Source organism: Lygodium microphyllum, chromosome 19 (genome assembly GCF_053477565.2).
Source record: "Lygodium microphyllum isolate KBCC chromosome 19, Lygodium_microphyllum_v1.1.10, whole genome shotgun sequence".
Lineage (NCBI taxonomy): Eukaryota > Viridiplantae > Streptophyta > Polypodiopsida > Schizaeales > Lygodiaceae > Lygodium > Lygodium microphyllum.
Genome location: NC_141153.1, coordinates 85,662,167 through 85,690,025, shown reverse-complemented (window position 1 = coordinate 85,690,025; position 27,859 = coordinate 85,662,167). Strand labels below are relative to the sequence as shown.

General features: G+C 41.1%; 1 protein-coding gene across 2 annotated transcripts in view; it reads left to right on the top strand.

Annotated features, from left to right (window-relative positions):
* THO5 (THO complex, subunit 5) overlaps positions 1–27,859 on the top strand; it is a 68,284-nt gene that overhangs the window by 25,617 nt on the left and 14,808 nt on the right. The window contains exons 4-7 of one of the 2 annotated variants that reach the window (XM_087700392.1): positions 18,366–18,703; positions 18,833–19,089; positions 19,369–19,981; positions 20,576–20,755. In XM_087700392.1, the coding sequence (XP_087556518.1) occupies positions 18,366–18,703; positions 18,833–19,089; positions 19,369–19,981; positions 20,576–20,755 (1,388 nt within the window). The remainder of the gene's footprint in view (positions 1–18,365; positions 18,704–18,832; positions 19,090–19,368; positions 19,982–20,575; positions 20,756–27,859) is intronic. The other variant, XM_087700393.1, reaches the window with a different exon arrangement.

Here is a 27,859-nt window from a genome sequence, read left to right as displayed (position 1 = left end):
GCTGAATTTACATCAAAGCCAACACCAAACGAAGCATTTGCATGACCAATACTCATTCCATGACCCCCATAAACATTGGGGGATGCAGATGCATTACCAAACATGCTACTTTGTGCCTCAAGCATCAAGGCAATGCTGCCATACATAGGGTTTTGCACATTTCTAACCATACTCAAATACATTGGGCGTTGCACACGATGCATTGGCTGTTGCATACCATAGAAATTTGTATCATACATTCTCGTAGGCTGTCCTTGTCGTGCTTCATGAAAGTATCTTGGTTGTCCTATCATAGCATGGGAAATGAGCCTTTCCCTGTGGATAGGGTGATAAAACTTGATCAAGCACTTAATTACAACAATTAATAATTAAGCATAAATTGAAATGCACACATTACCTTAACAATCTTGGACAATAGACACCAGGTTGGCCACAAAATTAGTGTCCCTTTCGGTATTTCTTTAACTTTAATTGCCAATGGATTGAGTATAAGTTGACATTCCACAATCTCCTTTGCTGATTCAAAAGCCTTTTACTTTACAAACAATCAACAAGCAATTTGGGTCAATTGCCCCTTGATTTTCACCTAGGAGTTGCACAAATGGAACTATCAGTTAGCCAAATGCTACCTCAATTTATAATGGATGGATTGGCATCTGAAATCCCTCTCAATTCAGTGTTGATTTCAATGTATGATGCCTTCTCTTGTTGGCATGGGTCCCAAGGTGGTTGCTAAACTCTATTTTCTACAAAAATTTAGGGTTTACAACAAAGACCCTTTTGTTGTCCACCAAATTTGGTTGAGATTTATTGAAAATGACTGAGAAATGCTGAGATATTCTAAGAAGGGGTTGGAGAAGGTGTGAGAAAGCCAAGATCAAAGAGAAATCTGATTTTCTTTGAGAGAAGACCCTAAAATCTGCATGGTGCATTCTTTAGCTTGTAGTTAATGTAGTCATCTACTGCGAGACACTTCCAAAACGTTGTCACCTGATCAACAATGCTGTTGCCTGCCCCTAGGAGGTGTCTCCTTGTTGTCCCTCTACCTAGCGAGGCCCCCAGATGGTTGTCTTTTGGTAGCAAATTGTTGTTCTTTGATTAGAAAATGAACCAACAGCTCCCTCTCTCTCCCCCCCATGCTGTAAGCTGACTGAATGGTTGAGATCGAACCCCAAAAAACGTTTTCTTAGTTTGCATGGGCATTTTTGCCAAGTGATGGCCTTCTAAACCCTTTTTTCAGTATTATTTGGATTAAATAATTCTCAAAATTAATTTTAGCCCTTTTGATCCTACCCAAAAATAAATGTGTCAATCCATAATTAAATTGGCTAGGTTATTTGCAACCTGGAGCGGTCCCTAGCCTTTGTTGATCCTTAGATTGGTATTGATTAATTAATTAATGCTAGTCCCTATTGTCACCATTGACACTTATTGGCCAAACAACTATGAAATAATTGTTACCATGATGTAACTGCTATATGCATCACATGTGCTAAACAACCTTGCATATTTGATTAATAACTTAATCAAATGTTATCGGCAAGATTGAAGCATCTTAAATTTCTCACATCCTTGTGATAGACCTCCCCCTTGAAATCCTTGCAATCGTCCTTGATTGCACTGCAATGTGCCAAAGGAAAAACATATTGCACTGGAATTTCCACAAGGCGTCATAGTCACAACATTGGCTAGTGTTGTCCAACTATGCTATATGTGCCAAATCTTACTGAAAATTTCTAGCTTGCATAAATATCAAATCATACTAAGAAATAGTTGTAGCACAGAGGCTTTAATATCAACAAGCTGAGGATCAGGCATATTGGTTAGAGTGGTTGATACATTATCATAGGCAGGCGGCAGACTTTTTAACAAGACACCAATACAAACATCTTCATCCATTTTTAGCTTTATCCCTGCAAGTTGGGTTAGGAGACTTTCCATGTAATTTAGATGGGATGCCAGGGATGTATGAGGCTTCATATCAAGTCGGAAAAATTCAATCAATAGACCATACTTAGATGACTTTGACTGTGCATCAAATAAGGTATCCAATTTGTCCCAAGTGTCATGGGACGTGTCACAGGCATCCACATGATGGATGTAGCTGTCATCCAATTCCAGCTTAATGATGGCTTGTGCCTTGTCATCATTTTTCTGCCAAGTAACTGCAAGGTCCGCATCTCGAGGTTTTTTTTCTTTGCCATTTGTGATGGCCCAGAGACCCTTCTTCATCAGGATGAGCTTGATGCGGGTTTGCCAGGTGTGAAACCCGACTCCTTTGAATCGAGCATTTGGAGAGTCTTTTCCCATGTTGAGGTTGCAAGATCAGCAGCAAATCAGCTCCAAAATTCTCAGTTTGCAATAGCAGAAGAGTTGGTTGTGTCACAAGACATAAGTGCTAAGAGTACTAGATGAGTGTCAATGGACACTATGTTTGTATCTTCTTCCTTGAGTCTTCAAATCTTCAATGGGTCTTCAAGTGCTTCATAGATCTCCCCTCTTTGATTTGATGCTTGTCTTGTTGAGAACTTTAGTAGCTTAGTGAGATCTCCCGATCTCCCCTCCTTGATTTAAGTGGCAGGAGAGAGAAAGTGAAGTGAGAGATGAGCTTGAGCTGAAAAAGCTATGGTGGTCTTCTTTTAGGGTTTTTGCACGACTGGTTTTTCTGAGATTCCAGCTCATAGCCTGAACCATATGCCTCAAGATTCAAGCTGGAGATAGCCTAGGTGATAGGCTTCAAAAGCCCTAAAGACCCAGGATGAATTGCGCTGCGCAGATGGACGTCGGGCTGTATGAACAGAAGGCGCTCTTTTTTGGACTGCGACTGACGAATTACGCAATGCTGGAGCTATAGGTCACCAATGTCGGTGTTTGAAGTGACAAGAGGCAGCGCCCTGAGCCAAGGAACATATCTCCAGAAGAAAGCGTGTTGAAATATTGACTGTGGAGGGAGATCAAGAAGCTCCAAGGAGGTAGGGTGCAGGTTTGGCTATGGCTGCCACAGGTCAAGTGGAGATAGAGTTTAGAAATGAGCTCATTAGCTGGGACTGAGCTGGACTTGAGCTGACCTGAGTGAAGAGGAGCTGAGAGAGGAGCGAAATTAGCTAGGCCATGCCCGACTGCGCTCTGATACCATGTCGGAATGAGCCGGATCTAGGACATGGCAGTGAGTTATGGTGGATGAAAGGAGGAGAGTAAACTCATGATGGAGGAGACAAAGACACTGTTTGTTACACAAGTGAATTAGGTTCCAAGCTTGATACTTGGACTTATAAACACAATCTCGTGTATGTGGACAATGACATTGACACTTACTGATAAGAAAAGAGTACTATCATTGCATTAAGAAAAGGAAGCAAGTACAATGCTTTATAGGAAAGTGGGAAATAACTATAAATAGCCAAATATCCCAAAAATTGGTCAACTTAAAATCAAGGGCCCAAAATAGGGTTGACCAGCATTTAATGCTAGTAAAAATGCTAGAAATGCTCAAAAAAATCCAGAAAAGGGTGGACAATGTCCTGTAAGTAAGGCAGGATTGAAGAATACAGAAATTGCTTGGAAAATGTACATTAAATTCTGTTTGGAGGAGAAAATGCACTAAAATGCAATAAACTAAGTGCTCTAGAATGAGTTATCTCCTACGTTAAAACAAGTGATAGACAAATTAGAATTCCTAAAGTCCATGTTTGACTCATACTGAGGCTCATAGGTAGGAGATGACAAGGCAAGACAAACATAACTGCTAACATGCCCTCTTAGATCTTGGATGTAGTGGAAGGCCAAGGGACAAATGAATCTTGGGGTGGTAAGAGGAATGCCAATGTTGATAAAGTCCGTTGATGAATAGTGCCGATGAAGAAGCTCCTCACAATCTTGGGAAGCCTCCTCTAAAACACTATCCACAACCACATCATCGAGATCATTCCCCTCTGAAAAGGACGGGGGGTATGAGGGAACCACCAGAGGAGAGGTTGGGGGATAGGAAGGAACTATGGAAAAGATGGTGCATAAGTGAGAATGGGAGTAGTAAGAGTCATTTGCCTCGGAGGACCTTGAATAAGAGAAGGGGAATGGAGCTTGTAAAGCTTGCTCTCTTGTGAATCTATCGTATGAGGGAACCATTAGAGGAGAGGTTTGGGGATGGGAAGGAACTGTGAAAAAGATGGTGCATAAGCGGGAATGGGTGTAGCAAGAGTCATCTGTCTCGAAGGACCTTGAATAAGAGAAGGGGAATGGAGCTTGTAAAGCTTGCTCTCTTGTGAATCTATTGCGATAACAGCCTGTGTAGAAGAATTCTCAATACAACGGCTTGCTCGGTGACGACAACTTGGGTACCAAGCCTAGTAAGGCCATAAACTGAGAGGAGTGGAAAGCTCTAGTCCGAAACATAAAGAGCCTGTGAAAGGGAGCTCAACCGGTGGTCAGGAAATAAAGGCAAAGTGCCAAATCCAAAAATAGGCACTAAAACAATGCCACCAATAGTGACTGAACCCTCAAAAGGATATAGATCGTGCAACAAATCACCTAGTGGAGTCATATAACTAGAAGCTCCAATATCAACCAGCCAAGGTTTCTTAGAAGATGAGACAATCACTAAAGAAGGCTCCTCCAAGTCAACAATATGAAGGAATAGTGACTCATGGATAATCACTAGAGTAGATGTAGAAGGCTCGCATGTTTTAGCTCCATCCTTTGCTCTTGGTCAAAGGTGAGGGTACTTCTTCCAACATTTCTCCTCTAGATGTGTCCCCTTTGCACAATATGGGCATTTAGGCTTCTCCAAGTCAGAGTTAGAACCTCGAAGAACTCGCTTGTCTTTTAGCCTTTGACTTCCCTTTCTTCATCCCCCTTCCCGAACCTGCAACAAAAGCTTTGGTGGAGGTGGATCCATTCGCTACCTCTTTGGCGCGCTCGTCATGCTCCAAAACAAGCAAGGCAAGCTCCTCCCATAGAAGTTTCTCACGGGTCCTTGATGTAAGAAGGCCGGTGTAGAAGACATCAAATTGGGGAGATGGCAGTTGAGTCAAAAGAATCATAGCCATATTCTTTGAAGAGAACATCCTGCCAAGGCATGCAAGCTCATTCCTCATATCCTCCAATCTGTTGATATGATCCTTCATGGAAGGAGAGTCATTAACAACGAGCATTCGTAATTTCTTCTTGAGAGTAATCAAGTGGGCAAATGTCTTTTGATGGTACAAAGAAGCAAGCTTTGTCCACACTTCTGTAGCTTTTCGCACATGCACTAGGACAAAATCTTGTAAGCTTATAAAGAGGAAAGATTGGGCTTTAGAGTTGAGCCGATCCCAGAAGGCCACACGATCCATCGATGATCCAATGGTGGGATTCTCCATTGGATGGGGAATAGGATGGGTAATAAACTCCCAAAGATTGAAGGTATCAAGGATACACTCCACCTTACACGATCAAAGCGAGTAGTTGGAACCGTCAAGTTGGTTTCTCTTAGGCAAGGAATGGAGTATGGGCACTTGTATAGAGGGTGCCATGAATGGCATACAAAGGCCAGCAGAATGGGCCTTTTGTGAAACTTGGAGAGAATGGGGAGAAGAGGGATCCCGTTCAAACGGGCTAGGTGACCTCTGGTTGTTGTGTGAAGTAGCACAAAAATCTCTCGCTCTTAAGAGCAAGGAGCAGAGGCCTCATGCTTTAAGTCAACAAAGAATTGATGATAATACATTTTCAATATGCTGCAAGACACCCACAAAAAATCTGTGTTTTGGTGATAGACAACCCCGAAACAGGAGGAAACGGCTATAGGATAACAAGAAAGTTGATGTGGAGAGTTTGCATGGGAGAGAGAGACTGTCGCTTGCACAAGGACTATGTGCATTTGGTAAGGAGAGCTGTCACATGACCAAGGAACATTGGGTTTGCAACAAAAGATTATTGCTTGACTGAGGAAGCTTGTCGCCCCTAACAATAGGAGAGGAAGTGGGTAGCAAAATGGGTACTTGACACAAGAAAAGTAGATGCCTCCAAGTAGAAAGTTGCATTTTGAGCAAAACGTTGATGTGGCAAGGTTGTTCGGTAGTTTGGGGTGGTCTCCTCCACTAGAAGTCAGCTCTATGTCTCTCTTAGGTACCATGCTTTGATACCATGTGAGAGTGCACAACGGAAGAAGGAACTCGAACATAGAGGAAGAGAGAGAGACAATCTGCAAAAAAAGAAACGAACGTTGAATATAGGAGGAGGATTGATCAGTCCTTGCACGCAACCCACAGCCTCAGTGAAGGCACCAGATCGGGCTGATGATGATGGCAGTATCCGAGACGGAGGAAGACAATGGAGGCAAAGAGTGCACCTGTAAAGGAAGGGGGGAGATGATAATATATATTACTGCCAAGTGGGAAATGGCTATAAATAGCTGAATACCCCAAAAACTGGTTGACCTAAAGTCTAGGGCCAAATATATGGTTGACCTGCATTTAATGTTGGTAAAAATGCTAGAAATGCTTTGAAAAATCTTGGAAAGGGTGGACAATGTTTGGCAAGCAGGTTGAAGAATGCAGAAATTGCCCAGGAAATGCACATAAAACCTCGACGAGAGGAGAAAATGCACAGAAATGCAATAAATTGAGTGCTCTAGAATTAGCTACCTCCTCCGTCAAAACAAGTGATAGATAGATTAGAGCTCCTAAAGTCTTGGTCTAAGTCAGATTGAGGCTCACAGGTAGGAGATGACAAGGCATGACAAACACGATTGCTAACACATTTTTCTTCTGTAAAGCATGCAATGGAGATGTAATTTCGGAAAACATGCGTACATACTTCTTGTAGTAAGAACATAAACACAAGAAGTTGTGGATCTCATATATATTTCTCAAAGGTTGCCATGATTCTATTGCCTCAACCATTACAGGGTCTATGTGAATACTATTACTTGATACAATATGCCCCAAAAAGTGGGTTTCATACAAAAAGAATGCGCTTTTCTTGTCATTGATAACTAGCCTATGCTTATGTGGTTCATTAAACACGATGTCCAAGTGCTTTCTATGCTTTGCCTCATTCTTTGTGTAGACAATCATGTCATCAAAGAAAGTGTCTACAATGTGGCTTGATAATGACAGGAGCATTCGTATGCCCAAAAGGCATGACAATAAACTCATATAACCCAAAGGATGCCTTGAAAGTTGTCTTAGGCACATCCTTCGGTCTAATGCGTGATGATACCCATTTTTCAAATCTATATGGCTAAATATGGCTGCCCCTTGTAATCCATTCAAAATATCATCGATTTGAGGAATCAAAAAGTGATTCTTCATTGTGATCTTGTTCAGAGCACAATAATCAAAGCACATACGCTATGAACCATCTTTTTTTGCACCAAAAGCATTGGAGAACAAAAAGGAGATGAGCCGGGCTGAATCAGCCCTTTTTCTAACAGCTCATTCACTTGACTCATAATCTCCTATTGGGTTGCATTGACTTTGCAAGGTGGCTTATTGGGTGGGCTACTTCTAGGGATAAGATCTATGCCATGATGATCTTTAGGCCCTTTAGGTGGTAGCTGCCCTAGAAGTGAATGAGAGAAGCAATCAACATATATTTTCAGAAATGACATGTGATTCTCCTCTAACTTGGAGATATTCGCAACATTCTCACTATCATCTTTATCCTTAGTAAAAACCAAGCACGTTGAAAGATGATTTTTCATTACTTTAAAAAGGCAGTTGTAGATACAATAGGGATAGATTTCCCTTTTAACTTTACATCAAGTGTGAGTGTCTTTCCCTTATGCTGAATAGTGATCTCTTTTGCATATGAATCAATCATTGCATATATACGGTGACACCATGGCATATTAAGCAACACATCACAATCCTCAAGTGGAGCAATGAAATACTCTTCATTGTTCACATATCCTTGAATACGTAACCGAAGCTTTCCAATGAGCAGTGTGATGGGCTTTGCATGGCCTTTACATACCATCCCAACTTTCCCCATGGATCCCATCTCATCCTCTTTGATGCCTTGACGGGCTGTCGTGTCTATAGAGATAAAGTTGGCTCGTGCACCATTATCAAATAATATCAATGCATGTTGATTCCTAATTTTGCCCTATGGTGTGCATAACTTAGTGGCATCATCATTGGGCTAATCACTAACAACATGGACAGCAATCCCATTGATGTTTTGGGCTTCTTTCCCTTAGAATCTCCCTAAGTTTCTAATTTTCAAGTTTATTGCCTATTGGGAGAGTCCGTTGCAATGTGACCCTCTTGCTCACAAATAAAGCATTTATTACTAGCCATTGATTCTCTATGTTGTGCCAATGTTTTCGAGCCTTTTTTTTGCTATTGTGGGCTCTTTTTAGGCTGATTTTCAGATCTTCCCTTTTCTCAGTGTTAAACTTCTTTTTATTCGGCTTCTCTCCACTCTCTAGGAAGCCCTATTCCTTCCCACGTAGCAAAGTATATGTTGTTGTAGTAGTTTCTATGAGGTGAGACATGCTGAACATAGTGGATTTAATGCAAAAATCCCTGATTTCTTTGGGTAGCCCGCAAATATATTTTTCCACTTGCTCATGAAGGGGTACGGGGCAATAAGAAGTGATAGGCAGCAATGCATCCAAAAACTTCTTATTATATTGCTTCATATTCTTACATTCCTTAGTAGCTACCTTATTCCAAGCTATTATGATATCCACCTCAAAGGTACTTGTCAACCAATTGAATGCAAACATTTACTTGACTTCTACCCAAGTTGATGGTGCTATACCTTGCATCAAAAGAGTGAACCACTACTGCAATGCATTCCCCTTCATAAAAGTGGCTGCCTTTTGAATCTTTGAGGACTCAGTGAAGTTCCCCCTTGAATAGACAGCATCATACTGTTGAATGAAAGTCAAAGGCTTTCAACCTATCTTGTGCACCATTGAAGGACTCTAACTTCACTGCTTTTCCACCCTCATCATAGTCTTTTTTCCCCCTTTGGATATCAAGTTGTCATACATTGGCTGTTGCAAAAAGAGTGCATTCGCTGAATTTATATCAAAACCAACAGCAAACTGAGCATTTACATGACCAACACTCATTCCTTGAGCCCCATAAGCATTTGGGGGTGCAGATGCATTACCAAAGATGCTACTTTGTGCCTCAGGCATCAAGCCAATGTTGCCATACATAGGGTTTTGCACATTTCCAGCCATATTCGAATATATTGGGCCTTGCCTACCATGCATTGGTTGCTACATACCATAGGGATTTATGCGATACATTTCCGTATGCTGTTCTTGTCCAACCATAGCATGAAAAATTGTGCTGTCGCCAAAGTATCGTGGCTACCCTATCATAGCATGTCCCAGTTGTCCGAAATCCATTGGATTGGCACTTCCATGATGGCCTTGCATTTGCATTTCTTGCCTTGTATGCAACTACTTTGCTTCCATAGCATCTTTGGGAGCTTCAAATGAAGGCTTTGGCATTTCCTTCGATGTACCTTGTTGTCCCGAAGGTGTAGAAGATGACTTTTTCTTCTTGCCTTTGCTGTCCTTCGGAGCATTAAAAAATCGAGTGAATTGAGGATCCTTTGCCAATTCAGCAAAGAGATTTGCTGCCGTCCTCATCTGATTCTTAAATTGGTTATCAAATTTCTCTTCACTTTGTTGGTCATCAACGCCATTATGCCTTGAATGGCCTACATCTTGTGCAACAGTAACATTTTTAGCTTGTTGTCCATGGTTTGAGCCTTGTCCAAGATCAAACATTGCATTTCCTTCATTCCCATGTGAATTCATATTGAGAGGCATCATCATTGCTTGAGTCCATCTCACTGTATGAAGACATATTGCTGTAATTTCTCAGCTAAGAGTAAAGAATTAGCACTAGCATAAAGCTTTGGCTTGCAATCACGTACCTCGGGCCCACCAAATCAAGGGATTGAGTGGTGTCCCGGCAATGGAACCATGCAACGAGCCTTCTTCCTCGGATAGGGTGGTAAAACCTGATCAAGTACTATTTACAGCAATTAACAAATTCACAAAAGTAAAATGTACACTTTACCATATAATCTTGGACATTGGACATCTTGTTGGCCTCAAAAGTGGCGCCCCTTTTAGTATTTATTTAACTTAATTGAAGAAGAAGTTGATGTACAATGGGATTCTCCCAATTCCTTTCAGTATTCGAACTCCCCTACTGTTCAGAATGACTAGTAAGTCTTTAATCTGATTTGCCCCTTGATTCGAGCAATCAATTAGCCTTCACTTGCTTTGATGGAGATATAAAATGCCCCAAATTCAATTATTTGCTGATCCCTCCATTTGAATAGGTTAAAACAACTTCAGTCCTGTTGAATCTAAGTCTTGGAGCTTCCAATTTTTGGTACGCTTCTCGAGGTTGTTACTAAACCCTAATTTCCTCCTGCAGATTAGGGTTTACAGCAAAGAAATTTGAAATTTCTCAGCCTTTGGTGATCTCAATACTGCAATCTTTGGAGCAAGGCTATAGAAAGGTTGGGAGATGAGAGAGAATGTTGAGGAAAGAGAAAATTCAGACTTTCTTCTCGAAGAACTGAAAAAAATCTGTCATTTACTGCTGTTGCTCTATCTCAAAAGCTTGTAGATGCAAGGAATTGAAGAATATCAGTCATTTACTGTTGCTGCCTTGTCTCAATAGCCTATAGATGCTGTCACCTATTGTTGATTGGTCTTCTCCTGCCCCTGACCGCCTCAGAAGGTTCTCAAATGGCTGCAAATTAGACCAACAATGTCTGCTTCCTCTCTCTTGCAAGTTGAATATACTAAAAATGCATCTCTCCAGTCTCTAAAGACGTTTTTCAGTCTTGTATGGGTATTTTTGACAAGTTCAGCATTATCCATGATTAAATATAAAAAATTAATCTAATAATTATTTCGATGCTTCAAATTTTTTTTTGATTGGCCAATAATTAAATTGGCTAGGCAACTTCTGTTTGTGAGTATCTCTGTGTCATCTTTGACCATCAGATTGGCATTAGGTACCATTAAATGTCACTTCTCTAGTGTCACCAACTAGCACTTATGGCCAAATGAATGACCTAGGCCAACAATTGGCATTAGATACTACCAAGTACTTGTGCGGCATAATAACAACTTTTGCCTTTGAGATCCTGTGATTTCCTCGAGTCTCGGGCTCGTAAATTTACTCTAACCCCAATTATAGCTTACATGTGCAATGTTTACTTAACCATGTGATTAAAAATTAATCCACATATTAAGTGAGGTTTCAAAAACACATGTCCTCATGACAAATAATTTTGATTTTTTAATAAAAAATCACATCCCTACTAACAAAGACTTTCTTGGAAACATGATCATATATTCTCTATCCTTTGCTTTGATTGTTGTACCTTATAAAAATGTATTTGACAATCTTGTTGTCCAACTTGTTTCTTAATACTTTGGGAATATGAGCATATGCAAGACACCCAAAAGTACGAAAGTGGCCAACTGAAGGTTTTTGGTTGTTCCAAAGCCTTGACCTCGAAAGGCATGACATTTTTCAATGCCTTGGATGGGCACTTATTTTAAACATGACAAGCACACATAATTGCTTCCGGGCAAAAGCCATTTGGCAAATTCTTAGCTTTCAGCATACATGTGGCCATCTCCACGAGTGACCAATTCTTCCTTTTTGCAACCCCATTCTATTGTGGAGTATATGCAATAGTATACTGATGGGGAATGCCTTTCTACTTCAAAAAATGATTTAGTAAAGAAGACATGTATTCTTCTCTCGATTCGAATGGAGAGTCCTAATCCCTCTACAGATTGATTTTTTGTAAGTGCAACAAAAGCCAAAAATGCATCATATACCTCTGACTTTTTCACCGATGAGTAGACCCAACAAAAATGAGTAAAGTCATCAATGAAGGTGACCAAATAATAACATCTATCCAACGGCTTTGGCTGCATAGGTCCATATACATACGAATGGACAATCTGTAACCTGACTGTTGCCTTAAAAACAACATTACAAGAAAAAGAGAATCAATGCATTTTTGCCAAAATGCACCTCTCACAAATATGCTTAGGAGGTCTCTCCAAGAGTGATAAATTATCTAGGATCTGAGTTCATTGCATAAGTATCAAATTGCCATAGTTAACATGCCCCATGCGAGCATGCCATAACTTTACTTGTGACATAGCAGGAGTAGTAGTAGATGCCAAATAGATTGACTGATCAATCGATAAGCATCTAACTCATAGAGTCCATGACATAATGTGCCAGTCAATACCAAACTCAGGAATTTCTTATCCTTGATTGTGCATTTGTCATCATCAAATGTGACTTGTATACTACACTTTGCTAAATAAGAAATTCACAACAAATTCTTCTTTATCCTTGGCACATATAATGCATCTTGTTAAGGGAGAGTAAAGCCATCAATGGCTTTCAAGACAATCTTCCCAACATCTCTAACAGGGTAAGATGCGTTGTCGTTACATTGCACAGATTTGCCAACTGGAGCTGCAATAATAGAGAAAAACAAATCCGTGCGGGATATAATGTGCTTAGAAGCACCATTGTCAAAGAACCAAGTGCTAGCATTCTCAGTGGAGCTGAAAGCTCTATTAGCCCAAGAAGAATCATAACTGCAAGTGTAAAAACAAGATTCACAGTCAACAACAATAGACACGGACTTTGTAGCAATAGAAGGTGCATCAGAAATAGACATCCTTGACTCCTTTTTCTTGGCAACGTGTTTCTTTCATTCCGTGATATAGTGACTTTGCTTCTTCCAATAATGACACTTGCCCTTCTTGGCTTATGTTCTCCCCTGCTTCTTGTTGCTTTGTGAAGTACTTGAGCTTCCAGAACTCTGCGGAGCATTTCTAGACTGGCTGCCCTTGCCCTTTTGTCTCACCATAAAAGCCCATTCAGAGGCTACAATATTCGCCCCACTGTTCTTTCTTGTTTGCTCTTCTTCTACGAGCAAACTAACCAATCGAAGAAAGGTGAGTGGTTGTGGAGAAATTCTCATGGCTCAATTCAAGGTTGCGCGAAAGGCCAAATAAGAGGATGGCAAGGAATTTAAAGTAGTAGATATAATGTTTGCATCATAGTAATACTCATCTACATTCATTAACTACTCACGCAAGTCTTGAATTTTGTCATAGTTGCACTCGTACGTAGTAGGAATTGGTTCGTACTATATGGTTCGCATCGTACCGTACCGTACGAATTCGTACAAAAAAGCACTTTTTTTTTGGGCATGGTTGTTGTTGTTGGTGGTGGTTTGGGTTGTTGACTGTTGTTGTTGTTGTGGTGGTGGTGATTTTGTAGCCTTGATCTATCAACCAAGAAAGGGGATGGAAGCTTGATTAGACTCCTCATACATGTTTTGTTATGATTTATCCTAGAGCCAAAGGCCATACATAAGGTATTCAAGGAGTTCCAAACGTTTCTAATTGATGTCCCATCATTTTTCACAATATGTTAGTGTCATCAATAAGTAAATTCAGCACCATTTGAGAATCATCAAGTAGCATAATTCTATTGATTTACCCTTTGTTCACAGCTCATTTTGCACCACCCAACACAAAGCATTAGTACACATTGCTAATAAAACTAGGCCAGAGGATAGCTTGGCCTAATGTACCTTCTGAGAGTACACGAATTAGTGAATGTACCATCGGTAGCTACTTTAGCCTTAGCAATGCCAAACAAAACCATAACAAAATTCATAAATCTTTTACCAAAACCTTTGGTGGTTTGTTTGGTAACTGTTGGTCTCACAGGTCATTTTGGCCTCTTGTAGATGTTAATAAAGCATCTCATGTCATTTCATCCCTCTCTCTCTCTCTCTCTCTCTTGCCTCTCCCTCTCTCTCAACCTTCTCTCTCTCAAGCATACATGCCTCTTATTTGTATGATCATTCATGTATGATGTATCTACTCCTATGTATGTGCTTGTAAGTTGTAGCGCATGTTGCGCATACGGCATATGCCATAGAGGTTTTGGCGTGTTACCCTCAAGTATTCATCTTATATACTCCAATAGCATTGCTATTTAGACTTTAAACATCTGTTCTATTATCTATAGTTCAAAATAATGAAGTTAATTTTTTTTTCGTACTAATATCGTACCATACCTTATAAAATCTTAAGGTACCATTTAGTACTGTATTTTATCGTACCGTACTGTACCGTACTTTTCGTACCTGACAACTATGGATTTTGTTAAGATGATCTTGCATGGCATGACCTTTATCCATCTTCACATTCTCAAGCTTCTTTTTTAAGAAAGAAATTCATGTCTCATTTTTTCCAGCAAACTTCTGCTCAAGTGTGAGCCATGCTTCTCGTAAAGAGGCAACATACCATATATGCAGGATTATAGACCAATGAATTGCCAATGCAATCAATGACAATGCTTGAGCATCTCGTGTGCCCCAAGCCTTTTGTGTTGCTGATCTTTGGGGAAGTGGTTGAGCTGGAGCGGGCCTTTGACCATGTCCTCCTAGAGTAGGTGTTGCAGGAGCCACAACTCCGGGACGGACTTCTTCACCACTAACATAATCCCAAAGATTTTTTGCAATCAACACATTCTTCATCACGAAGGACCATAGAGAATAGTTATTGCTGTCCAATCTATCCTCTTTGGATACATATGTGAATACATCATTCAATCCTTGATTGGCCATGGTAAAGGCCACTATTTCAAAGAAGACAAAAGCAAGAACCAAAGCTGGAACAACCTGGAAATCTGCAAATTTCCAGAAATTACAGCATACACCAAGCTGTAATTAGCAAAATTGTGTCACACTTGATCACAACTGTACAATGTATACGTTGTCCAGTGCACAAACAATGCTCAGCAGCACAACCAATGCAAAACCCCAAAATTTTACTGTCCAAAATGCACAATTTCAGTTTATTTCAGACTGAATCTTTAGTACATGTCCCAATGTCCTCTAAACAGCCAAAAAGCCCCAAATTATTTGACCCGAATGCCAAGAATCTGCATTCAAATTTCTGAATAAAAAATGAATAAATCTCTCTTTTACCTTTACTGCTGGCTGCTTGGTGCTAATGAGGGCTGACAGGCCTTGTGGAATAGGAGAAGCCTAGCAGAGCAACTATTAGTTGGTGGGCTAGTAAGGCAGATGGTGCCATAGGATGTGGGCGGCTTTGCAGGTGGCAACGGTGTTGGAGATAGGTGGCGAGGGAGTAGCGGACTGCAGGGGCTGGACCAGGCAGTGCTCAAGTAGTGCTGTGCGCAAGGTAGGAGGCATTGGCACTAGGTGCAGGTGGGGCTGAAGCTGGACTAGGAGGTGCAAGCAATTGGCGAGTTGAGGATTGAGGGTGACGAGCTTGGAGAGCTAGACCAAACCAAGCTTGAGCTTTGATACCAAACGTAAGATTGAAGATGGAAGGTCTAAGCTGAGAGTACACAATAGACAATAGAGAGAGTGAGAGTGAAGACACATCATGATACTCAGTGCGATTCCAAAGTGTAAGTACAAAAGTACAACCCTTAGGCCTTAGGGTTGTTAAGATGCGTTCACATTCAAAAGGTGTAAAGTACGGTAAGCGACCGAACTGTGTAACATAAATACGCAAAATAGAAAATAATGTAACTGGGGGAAAAACCTCTCATAAGGAGAGTAAAAAGTACCCTAGTGTCCCATTATGAATCATTGATACTCCTCAGTGAGTGTAGGCGTGAGTCAAACCCAACATGGTTGAGAGTGCATGATGAGGAGCCAACTATGCTAAGATATGTTAACCAAAGTTGCATCACGAGTGCAAAAAATCCAATGTTTCATGCAAGCACCAAACATATAGAGATTCAATATGACTGTGTGCGATTTGATGGAGGATGGGATAGTAGAGTTGGTCCTCTAATCAACAGAGGAGAATGGAGCACGTGTCTTTACCAAAGCACCTACGAAGGAGCTGTTCGAGTTTGTCTTCAAAGACTTGGTGTTGGGCAGAGGAACTCATTTACCTACGAATGGAGATTGAGGCGGGAGGTGTTAGATATGTTCAATGCCCCATCCTTGAAAGGTGCCACTAGTGGTCCATGGTGCTCAAAGTTGCAAGGTTCCTATTATGAGGAGAAGCCATGTGTGACCTTGGACATGGGTTGGGTCTGACTTGTATATTAGATGAGGTCTATGTGATCGGACACAAAAATGTGACCTTTGTGGGTCTAGTCCTTTAGTTGAGTAGAGGAGTGAAGTTGGTACCAACTCGAGGCACATTACATCGAGTAGCGGGGTGTGGGGGATGGGGTTCAGGGGCAAAACCCTTGACTTGACAATGAAGGGAATATTGATTTGGTGGATAGGCAATAGTAATAGTTATGTGAGTTAGGCCGACTTGACCACCTTCTTGGACCATAAAAGGGAGACCTCAAAACCATGATCATCTAACTCTTTCCCAATTAGAGTTCTTTCATCTAGCCTTAAGCTCTTTGCCTAGAATTTGTCTAGATTGCCATCTAAGCTTCACAATAGAATTGCACGAGCTGAGTCTGGATAGAGCCATCTTTGTATCAATCTATTTTCAATTAAACAAATCTCAGTTGTTCTTGAATTTGCTTTGTACTCTCTATTCCTTGCTCAGATTTGTACGTTGCATCGTGTAATTTTCACAAGATACTGGTTGAATTTGTGGAAGCACGTCTTGGGTTTCACATTGGGCCATGGGAGAGGAATGGTAACAAAATCCAAAAAGATGAAAGTGTCGAGGATGGCCTAATCTTCACACATCAAAGGGCATAATTAATTCCATCGAGCTTCTAGTCATAGCAAAGGCTGATAGGGATAGATGCTTGAATAGAGGGTGGCATTAGAGCGAGAAGTGTGAATAGATGTTTTAGAAAGGGAAGGGACTTGAGAAGAGGGAGGGGAGGAATGGCTGATCAACATGATCCACCTCACAATTTGTGTCATGATCGCGAGGATATTTAGTATGATTGTTATACCAATCATTATGATCTCCGAAGTCCTCTTGATCCTATGATCTTGTTTGCCATTGTGGTCTTACAAGTTGATCCTTCAAATCTGCAAAACTTGCAGCATTGAAAGAGAAGTATTACTGACCACAAGCCACCGATTGTGTCCCTGAAACGGCCTCCATGCATCCATGAATGTGATCGAATCTGTAAAGGGGTCTGAAAGGAGGGAAAACACAGCACCAATAGGGGCAAAAGACAACAAAGAAGGGAACTCTCTCATTGCACCCTTGGCAACAATACCATGTGAGTGCACAAAATGGAAGCAAAAAATATGTGCATGCACACACGTGCGTGCGTAGAGAGAGAGAGAGAGAGAGAGAGAGAGAGAGAGAGAGAGAGAGAGAGAGAGAGAGAGAGAGAGAGAGAGAGAGAGAGAGAGAGAGAGAGAATCAAAGGGCTGCTTACAAAGAAGAAGCCCTTGCACGTGTGGACAGTGGCCATGTCAGTGAGGACATAGGTTTGCAATGATGAAGACTGAATGCAATGGAATGCTAACGGACTGCCTAAATAGGCACAAACTCCAAGAACTGGCTGACTTGCTGCCAAACATGGCCAACCTGCTGTGTGGAGGTATGACAGCCATAATGACAAAATGGCTGCCTGCAGAAGGGCATAATAAATGCTGAAAATAATGACTGCTAGGCAGGAATGCAGAACACTATAAATGCATGAGAAAATGGCATAGTCAAGGCTCCAAATTTCCCTGTGAGATTTGGACTAGGGCTCACAAATAGGAGATGAAATCAGAGATGCAATGAATTTAACAGATGCTCTCACAAAAAGTCCTTGAGGTTATACTAGTTTTGATTTTATTTGTCCTTTTCCTTTGCCCTTTTAGTCGTTTAATATGATCACACACACACATTGTGTGTGCGCGCTTTTGCACGTGCACGCCTTGCCTTGCACTCCTCTTGCACCCCTGCCCTTGCCTACACTCCTGCTTGTAGCAGGAAACGCACCCACCCTTGCTGTGCACCCTGGCCCCACCCCTCCCCTTGCCTTTGCCCCTACTTTGTAGCCTTTGAGCTCAGAGTTTATTCTATTCTAATTGTCTTTCTTTTTTTTATTTTTGTGTGCCTTCGTGGCACTGATATCCGAAGTGGGATGTAATGCATTATTTGATTTGTCCTGAAGGTCAATTTTGGCAATGAAAGGATGTTACTAGAAAACCGACAACAAAAAACAATAACAACAAACCCAGCTATGTGTATCTTTTGTAGCCATTTAATCCGATTATCTTTCTTTCTTTTTTCTAGTGCTAGTACAGTCTTACATTGTAAAGTCAGCATGTTTTGACCTGTTTTCCTTGATGTGAGCCTTTTAGGTTACTATAGGATTGCTAGAAACAAGGGCACACAAGAACTTGACAATGATATGTAACGGAACTTGCAGGTATCAATGTTGGAGGTCAGGAAGAGAACAAAATTGAGGATGAGCAACAAGATGAGGATGACGATTCACAACGCCGCAGGAAGAGAGTAAAAAAGTCTTCTCTTAAAGAGACCATTGATGAGGGAATATTCTACACTCATCCTTTATCTGTATTATGGCACATATATGATGATGATCATGTGGAGGGCGAGAAGCCAAGCAAATTGATGACTGTGCGATTTGAATACTTAATGAAGCTCAATGTTGTCTGTGCTGGCACTGAAGGTGCACAGGATTGTCCACTGCAGCTCCTCACAAATCTTTTTCCAGATGATACTGGCCTGGATCTTCCTACTCAGGTAGCTATTTTATATGATTTATTTATCGTATCCATGCACTGCTGGATCTGTCTTACTAGGATAAAGCTTTTTCGGTTTTTGTGTGCATGGCCTTGTATGACATCTTGGGGCATGTCTAATCCTATGCAGGTGGCAAAGTTGTCCGCCGGGTTGGACTTTCAGTATGATTGCAAGCGAACTTTACACCCATACAAATGGGTGCAGCATTTAGCTGGTCTTGACTTTCTGGCAGAATGCCCACCTGCTGTTTTGAATGGAACTTCTTTGGCTGAAAACACAAGAGGTTTGACCATCTCTAATGGATTAGCAGCATATCGGCGACAACATCGTGTCCAAATTGTATTGGAGAAACTTCGGAAGCGAAGGAAGGATCATCTGGCGTTGAAGTGAGTCATCATGCTCTGTCTAATCACTCAGAAGAATGATTGGCAATGTTGAACCTTGTTACATTCTGAATGACCTAGCTCATTTAGGGTTTTAAGACCAAGATGTTGCATCCAAAATTGTATGGATGATATTTTTTCTTTAATATTTGGCTTCTTTTGAGCTGCTTTTTAAAAGCCTTCAAAGCAGTTGATTTTATTATCATATCTTTCAGCATACCTTCTGCTGGATGATCAATTCTGGTGATACATCTGTAGAATGACACATTATAATGATAACAGGGACCAGCTTGATGCCCTGACCAACTTAAACTTGCCTGCTGTCCATTTCACTGAAGTTCCATGGGCTTTCCATCATAGAAAATGTTATCTACTCAGCTGGGTTGAGATCCTACCATCTGGGCTGCAAAAGTCTAATGATGGTGCATCAGCTTTGACTACCTTGTCCCCTGCAGTGGATGGAATCACAGCATCCCCAAAAAGTAGCTTAGAGTCTGCAAGGGAGGATGGGGAACTTCCAGCACTTGGAATAGGTACAGGTTCCACAGTGCAGAAGTATACAGATATGGCTGATAGGAGGGGGTTCCCTGTCAAAGAGAGGAGGCTCAAGAAAAGCCCTTTCTCTTATGACCTCTCACAGAATACATTCATAGCTTCAAGCAAGTCCAGATCAACAGCTTCTGAGGGTTGCTACAATGGTGATCTTGTTGATGAAAATGTGCTATCAGGTCTTGCTGAAGATAGCACAGATGATGTGGGCATGAATGAAACTTCTGATTCTTCTGTTCCCCTTAAAGTGGTGCCAGCATGGGAAGATTGTGGGGTTCGGGTGTTTACTGGTACTTTAAAAAGAGATGATGATGCTGGAGGAAAAGCTGTTGTCTTGGAAGCTCAGGTAATCAAGTTATGCTGTTTTAGTGTGCAAGCATGTGGCACAGGTCATTGATTCAACACGGTCTGTTTAACATAGTTTGAGGCTATCCTGCTTGTGTTTCTTCAACTTGGTTGTTACTTTCTTTGCTGTATGTGAATTTTATGACACGTGGCAAGTTCCAAACTTGGCTTGTGGTTTATTCTAATAGGAAGCATGGTCCTGCTTGCCACTTTTGGGAAGGGTGCACATTGTGCTTTCTTTGCTCTGCGTGAATTTTAGGATGTGTTACAAAGTTCCAAACCTTGGCGTGTGGTTTATTCTAAGATGAAGCATGGTCCTTCTTGGAACGTTTGGGAAGGATGCACATTGTGCTTTCAGATCCTGGGGGGATAAAACGTAGTTTTGTGCTCAGTTGAATATTGAAAATATGTCATTATCTAGATTCATTGTTGCGGAAAAATATGTTACGGGGTTAAAAACTTCTCACATTAAAGAAAAGAAATCGACATGTTTATGTGGTTGCTTGGGAGTTGTGTGAAAACCCTGAAGTACATCATAAATTGATTTGCTTTAGGTGTTTCATTTTGAGGGCACATCATTCTTCACTTCTGACAGGTAAAAATTAGCAGCGAATATCCAACACGTCCACCTCAATTTACGTTGTGGCTACCTTCGCAAGGATTGGTGCCGACTCTTCCTTCAGCTCCAACTGGTGTGTTAGATGTGGTGGAGGCACCTCGATCTAGCTTAGCAAGCATACATAGCTTTAATGAGCTGCGTGCCATAGAAATAGAGGTGAATTGCTTGGATGCCTTTCTTTCTTGATTCTAAACATTACTATTTTTCAGTGGTGAAATGGTTGAACATGTAGCTGAAACTTTTCCATTGCCAGCCTTATGGGAACCTCAAGCAAATTAAAGCTTGCTTTTTATTTAATTTGATGTTTTTATTGCAAAATGCATTGCTGCTGTTTCTATCATATGTGAGGCTAGGTGCTAAACAAAACTTGGACATGACAGGATTGTGAGAAAGCGAGCTCCTGGTTGCACATGATCTTTTCCTGATTATTTATTTATTTATTGTTTCTTCTGGACTGAGAGTTATATTGTTTCAGACTTTCTTCTTTCTTCCTTCTCATTGTTAAGTACATGGATATCTCCATCATTGGTAGGACCACCAGAAGTCTCGAGAGTGAAACATCTTACATATGAGCAGAAAGTCTCACAAATACCACAGTTCAACATTGTTTTCTACCATGCTAGACATGCCTTTGTGGACTTTTAGCTTACTCCAATCAAAATTGCAGAATGGTGCTAATTGTTTTGTAGAATTGTTCCAAGGCACCAAATTTGGTCATCTGTAATTACTTCCAACTTAGGATTCCATAAAAACTCAAAATGCTATCAGCCAACCAGTCATGGCCATGAAGTCACTGAAGTCACAATATGACTTCATGCACTATCTTTCCTGTAGCATGTGCACCAGCTACTCAATTATGTTTGAACTCCGAATTTGAAAAACCACCACTCCCTTAGAAAAGCCTCCAAAAATGCTTTGCTATTTGCACTAGAACCAAGCCTACCAGAGATGGTATTTATGCCCCAACAGGTCTCAATTTGCAGCAAAAAGCAGCTGTAATTCAGCAATTCATACCTTGAGCATGCATCTGTGTCATCATGCTAGTATGGTAGCACTCTAGCTTCACATTTGTAGTATTTTATTTGCTGAATTGTGAGCATAGTTAATTGTCTTTGCAATTTGAGACGTCTACTGTCCTTTGGGATTGCTGAAGGCCAGTTTCATCGCCTCCTTTGAGAGACACAGTAGGCTTGCTGCATCCTTTCACACTTTCAACTTCGTGGAGAGAGAGAGAGAGAGAGAGAGAGAGAGAGAGAGAGAGAGAGAGTTTGATTCAGCCGCTGGTGTCCAGGGACATACTGCAGGCTCAAGGGTCTTCTACATTGCAGCTAGATCTCATTCAGCATGCTAATCTTCTCCTAAGGGAGGATTTTGTTCCTTAGTAGACAACAATTTGTTCTGTTTCTATACCTTGACTTTTGTGTTGCTTTTGTGATATAATATAAATTTCTCACGACAAAGAAAAGAGAGAGAACGAGTGTAGCTTAGTTGGTAGGTTGAACACAAGGTAACTAGAAGGTCTTGAGGTCAATTCCTACGCCCGCACAAGCATCTAGTAATAGGAATAAAGAGCAAGATTTAAATTGGGGTTTGGTGGCTGATAAAACAAGTGGCACACACACACACACACACACACACACACACACACACACATATATATATATATATATATATATATATATATATATATATATATATATATATATAGAGAGAGAGAGAGAGAGAGAGAGAGAGAGAGAGAGAGAGAGAGAGAGAGAGAGAGAGAGAGAGAGAGAGTCCAAGCTTGCTTATCATGGGAAAAGTTTTGTATGGAGGCTTGTTATCGGTCTTTCCCACAACAGATATGTTGCATGGTTGCAAGATCTCCTGTGCTAGATGTATCTTCTATATTACATGTGATGAAACCCTTGCTCATCTTTTTATCTCTTGCGTGGTTGCAAGACAAATTTGGGACTTCATTTCCCAAGTATGGACCTCTATGACACGTTAGCGGATGGCCACCTATTATTGGGTTTTGGAAAAGATGTTGTCCACATCCACACCACAACCCTATCATCCTTGTGTCTTTCATTTTCTACAATCAATTGGTCTTTGGCATATCTGGCCAACTCGTAATGCTTTTGTGTTTGAATCATCCTTGTCATGTAGGTTGTGTGCAAGGATTTCTATCATGGCAAATTACTTCTATGGTTTCGGTTGGTGTGATGATCGTTCACACCACCACTGTTGTGCCCACTTCATGATTCCCTTCTTGTCTCTCTAGTATTTATTGTGGTGCCTTTTGGCTTCATTTATAATTTGCTACTGTTTTTGATTTTGCTTGTCTGGCTAGAAGGCCCGTTGTAAATACTTCACTTCATTAATTCACACGCATGAAAGAAAGAAAGAAAGAAAGAAAGAAAGAAAGTTATATTAGCATCCACAAAAGACCAAATTGGCCCATGAGACCAAAATGCTACATCTAAAAAGTTAGGGAATTTCTATAACTCCCAAAATAGTTGTTATCTAATGCTATGACTAACTAAATGGAAAATAAACAACAAACAATACATAGCTAATCAATACAAAATGATGTCTAAGCCAGATACGATGTGGAACTGCTCAGGAGGCACTCTTATCCCAAGATATCTCTCATGGGTCTATCTAACATAGAGAAGTTGAAGCGTTGGGATACGGTCCCCCGATGATGGTAGTATCCTCTGCATTTGTAGATGATGCCTCTTGCAGGAGTGTGGACCGGTTGGACGTGGACGACAAGCTCTATATCTCTTTGTGGTTTTGTCTAGGGTGATCCCTTGTGAAGGGGCTACTAGTCGGTCTGATGAGGGCTTTGTAGTGGAGGGAGTAGTCTAGACTTTGTAGAACTTTGTGAGTGTACGCTGGTATGCAACACCCTCTCTTTGCTCCTGGGTCGGTAAGAGGTGCTTTCTGTGACAGTATAGCTCCAATAAGAAGAGGTTGAGGCATCTCTGATCTAGGAAATCCATCACCTTGGATAGTGTCCCAAATCCCTTTCTAAACAGCCAATCTAAGCCCCCTCTAATCTCAAATATAGTGGACATCTGCATATGTAGTGCTCCTATGTCCCTGGTTTAGTTTGATAGAGCTGGCAAATCGTGTGCTCCAAGGGGAGGGATTTTGCGTTGTATCTACCTGTCTCTATCCGTAGTTGGTGTGAGGATGTACAGAGTTGTCCAATGGCCCATCGTACCCTATGAGATAGGTGTGCATCCATGTATCTCAGGCGGATAACAAAGATCGAGGGATATGTGCAGACGATGCTTTCAATAGAAAGCCATCGCCATCCCTAGATCCTCAGTAGGTGTCACCATGTCCTCTGTGTGTGTATTTGAATGTCATCCATCTTGATGATGTGGTTTAGCTCCTCTCTGTTGAGCTTCAAGTGAAGGCAATCCAAGCTGTACTGTAGTGGTTGAGGCATCTCTGATCTAGGAAATCCATCACCTTGGATAGTGGCCCAAATCCCTCTCTAAATAGCCAATCTAAGCGCCCTCTGATCTCACAATATAGTGGACATCTGCATATGTAGTGCTTCTATGTCTCTGGTTCAATTTGATAGAGCTGGCAAATCGTGTGCTTCGAGGGGAGGGATTTTGCGTTGTATCTACCTGTCTCGATCCGTAGATTGTGTGAGGATGTATAGAGTTGTCCAATGGCCCATCGTACCCTATGAGATAGGTGTGCATCCATGTATCTTAGGTGGATAACAAAGCCATCGAGGGATATGTGCAAAAGATGCTTTCAATAGAAAGCCATTGTCATCCCCAGATCCTCAATAGGTGTCACCCATGTCCTCTTTGTGTGTATTTGAATGTCATCTATCTTGATGATGCGGTTTGGCTCCTCTCCGCTGAGCTTCAAGTGAAGGCAATCCAAGCTGTACTGTAGTGGTGGGAGATGATCCATATGTAATCCATGTAGTCATAGCCATGCCTGTGTCTAAGCATACCAACGCTTGGTATCTGTGTCTTGGCAAGGTCGAGAGCCTATGCTGAAAAGGCATTGTTTGGAAGAGGGCCTCTCTTAGTATGAGAGAGAGAGAGAGAGAGAGAGAGAGAGAGAGAGAGAGAGAGAGAGGAGGGCCTCTCTTAGTATGAGAGAGAGAGAGAGAGAGAGGAGGGCCTCTCTTAGTATGAGAGAGAGAGAGAGAGAGAGAGAGAGAGAGAGAGAGAGAGAGAGAGAGAGAGAGAGAGAGAGAGAGAGAGAGAGATCCTTGCTAAATCTTCTAGCTGTTTCAAACTTCCCACATGGCAAGGCAAATAGGAACAAACGCTAATATTGAATAGGTGGGGCTATTATGTCTTTCAGATTAGCTCAATGCTACTTTTGTGTTCCTAGAGTCTATTCTCATTTGTGGGAGTCCATTTCAACTTTTTCACGGGCCATGCAGCCTCTCCTCCCTTTGAACCAAGAGGTCCCTTGGTAGGATTGGATTATTAATGGTTATCTGCATTTGGGACGTGCTTTGGTCAATCAGATATACTACTTGCTTACATGCGATAAGGATTGGCTTGCTTTGAAGGGCAACACCACTAGGGGTCTCCAAAAGGTCAAGCGTGGTGAAAATTTGTGGTGATGATAAGCTAGCTTAACAAAACACCTTTTAGATACAAGGTCTTCATTTGGCGAATGTTAGATAGGTGCTCTTCCTCTTGCCTTTGCACTCTTTAAGTGGTGGATTTCCAATGGTTGTTGCTTCTTTTGTCAAACACTTGTAGAAAACCCTTGCCATTGGTTCCTTACTTGCCCGGTGGCATAGAAGGTTTGGTCACTACTATTAACCATTTGGTCCCGAGTGGTTGGGCTATCGATTTTTCCAAAAGATTGGGTCTTTGGACATCCCAAGTTCGTGGGTCTTGTGCAGGCGGATATGGAAGTGCTCTTTCATTCCTTACGTATGTGGAGTTGTTGGCACATATGGATTATGAGGAATGCATTCATATTTGATGCTTCATCAGGAGTGCAGAGTCATATAGTCTTGTTTGAAAGGTCTTTTTCGTTGGCGATTCGACATGATTGAGTTGGTGCATATTCTTCCTTGACAAGATTTGCTACACTCTTTGGCCCTCCTCTAGCTCGTCTAGTTTCTTTGCACTTTTGACATGCCTTAGAGAGTGTTTGTTGAGTCTATTGTATTTGGTTTATGCACGATAGCATAGAGCCATCTTGCATCTTGTAATCTTGTATTTTTTCGTAATTAATAAAATTACCTATTACGAGAGAGAGAGAGAGAGAGAGAGAGAGAGAGAGAGAGAGAGAGAGAGAGAGAGAGAGAGAGAGAGAGAGAGAGAGAGCTACAAAAAGGCCAAATCGGACTATGAGATCAAAATGCTACATTTGAAAAGTCACGAAATATCTGTCGTCTAATGCTATGACTAATTAAATGGAAGATAATTGGTAAACAATACATAGCCAACGAGTATAAAATGATATCTAAGCCAAATACAATGTGGATTTACTCAAGAGGGCCGAAGTAGTGATATCTTTGCTCCTAGATCCATAAGAGGTGCTCTCTGTGGCATTGTAGCTCCTATAAGAAGAGCCCTAGACACCTCTAATTTGGGAAATCCGTCACCTTGGATAGTGGCCGAAATCCCTCTTTGAACAGGCAATAGAAGTGTGCTTGGATCTCATAGTACACTAGCATCTTGATAAGTAGTGCTCCTCTATCTCTACCTCGAGGTAATAGAGCTAACAAATCCTCTCCTTTGGGTGTGGGGTCGGGGGGGAGTCTGTGCCATATCTACCTATCTTGATTCAGAGCTGGTGTGAGCCTTGAGGATGTGCTTAGTTGTCCAATGGCGCATCATATACCATGAGACACGTGTGCATCCATATATCTCGGGAAGACAACCAAGCCATCAGGGGATATGTGCAAAGTATGCTTCTAGTAGAAGGCCATCTTTGCAAATTTTCCCAGTCATCCTTGATCCATTTCGATATCTTTAATGCTTCAAGTTTGTCTTGTGTGTCTCCAAACAACAAATTTTCTCGATTATTTCCGTGGTGATACTCCATGGTGCTGTGCATTCAAATCGTTGCCCTTCCAACAATGGCCTTATTTTGGTCTTTGACTTGTATTACTCTGAACAAGCTTAGTAGTTATCATTATCTAATTCCTTGTGTTTCATCATTTCAATGGTTAGGGAGGCCTCCAAGATGTGCATAGCAAACCATTTTTGTTTTTTCAAATTTGCTTCATTAACTATAGAAAATTAGTATATGTTATTTCTTGTTTATTTGCCTCCTTGCTTGTTTTGATTTCCTTCGGTACTTCCTCGTGCACTCTTCTTGTTATTTCCTTATAGTTGTCGGGTACAAAATGTTACAATATGATACAAATGGTACCTTATGATTTTACAAGATAGATATGATAAAAGTACCTTTAAAAGAAAATAATCTTGATTATTTTGAACAATAGATGATGTGCACATGCTCAAAGCGAAAATAACAATGCCATTAGAGTATAAGATGAGTACACAGGGGTAGCAAATAAAAAAACTCTATGCATATGCCACATGTAGAACATGTGCTAGATGTATATATAAAAAAGAGTATAGAGCCTAGGTAGTAGGCTCTAGGATAATACATGGAGAGAGAGGTCTAGGTTGAGGCAATGAGCCATTACTATCATCATCAATGTCATTTTCATTAGAGTGCTTATCCTCAATGTCATTTTCATTAGAGGCAAAGATGACTCCTTGGAGTTCATGGAGGGAGAAAGGTGAGAGCTTGATGCTTAATGCTTGATGAATGAGGTTTGAGCCTTGAGGCTCTTATATAGAGAGCAAACATGGAAAACAATCTAACAGCCAATGCCATCTACATTAGAGTGCACATTAAGAGGGTTCGAAGATGACTCCTTGGAATCAAATGATGAGATAGTCTTGGGCTCATCAAGGGAGGAAGGTTAGAACTTGACGCTTGATGAATGCAGCTTGAGCCTTGAGAGTTTTATATAGAGAGTAAACATGAAAAACCGTCTAAAAACAATCATAAAATGTTAAAAAATAGTCAAGAAATAGCTATTACACCCTAATAGTCACTGTAGTGAAGTGAGGAATTAAAAAAAAAAGTAAAAATAAAAAAGAATGAATTTGTGTAGTATAGTATGGTACAAACCATGTGGTATGGAATCTGGATAGGTTTGTACGACGTACATGTGCAATTATGTATTTTCTTGACTTCATTTTCAATGTTCCTATAGTTGTAGCCACCTCTGTTATCGATTTTTCCTCT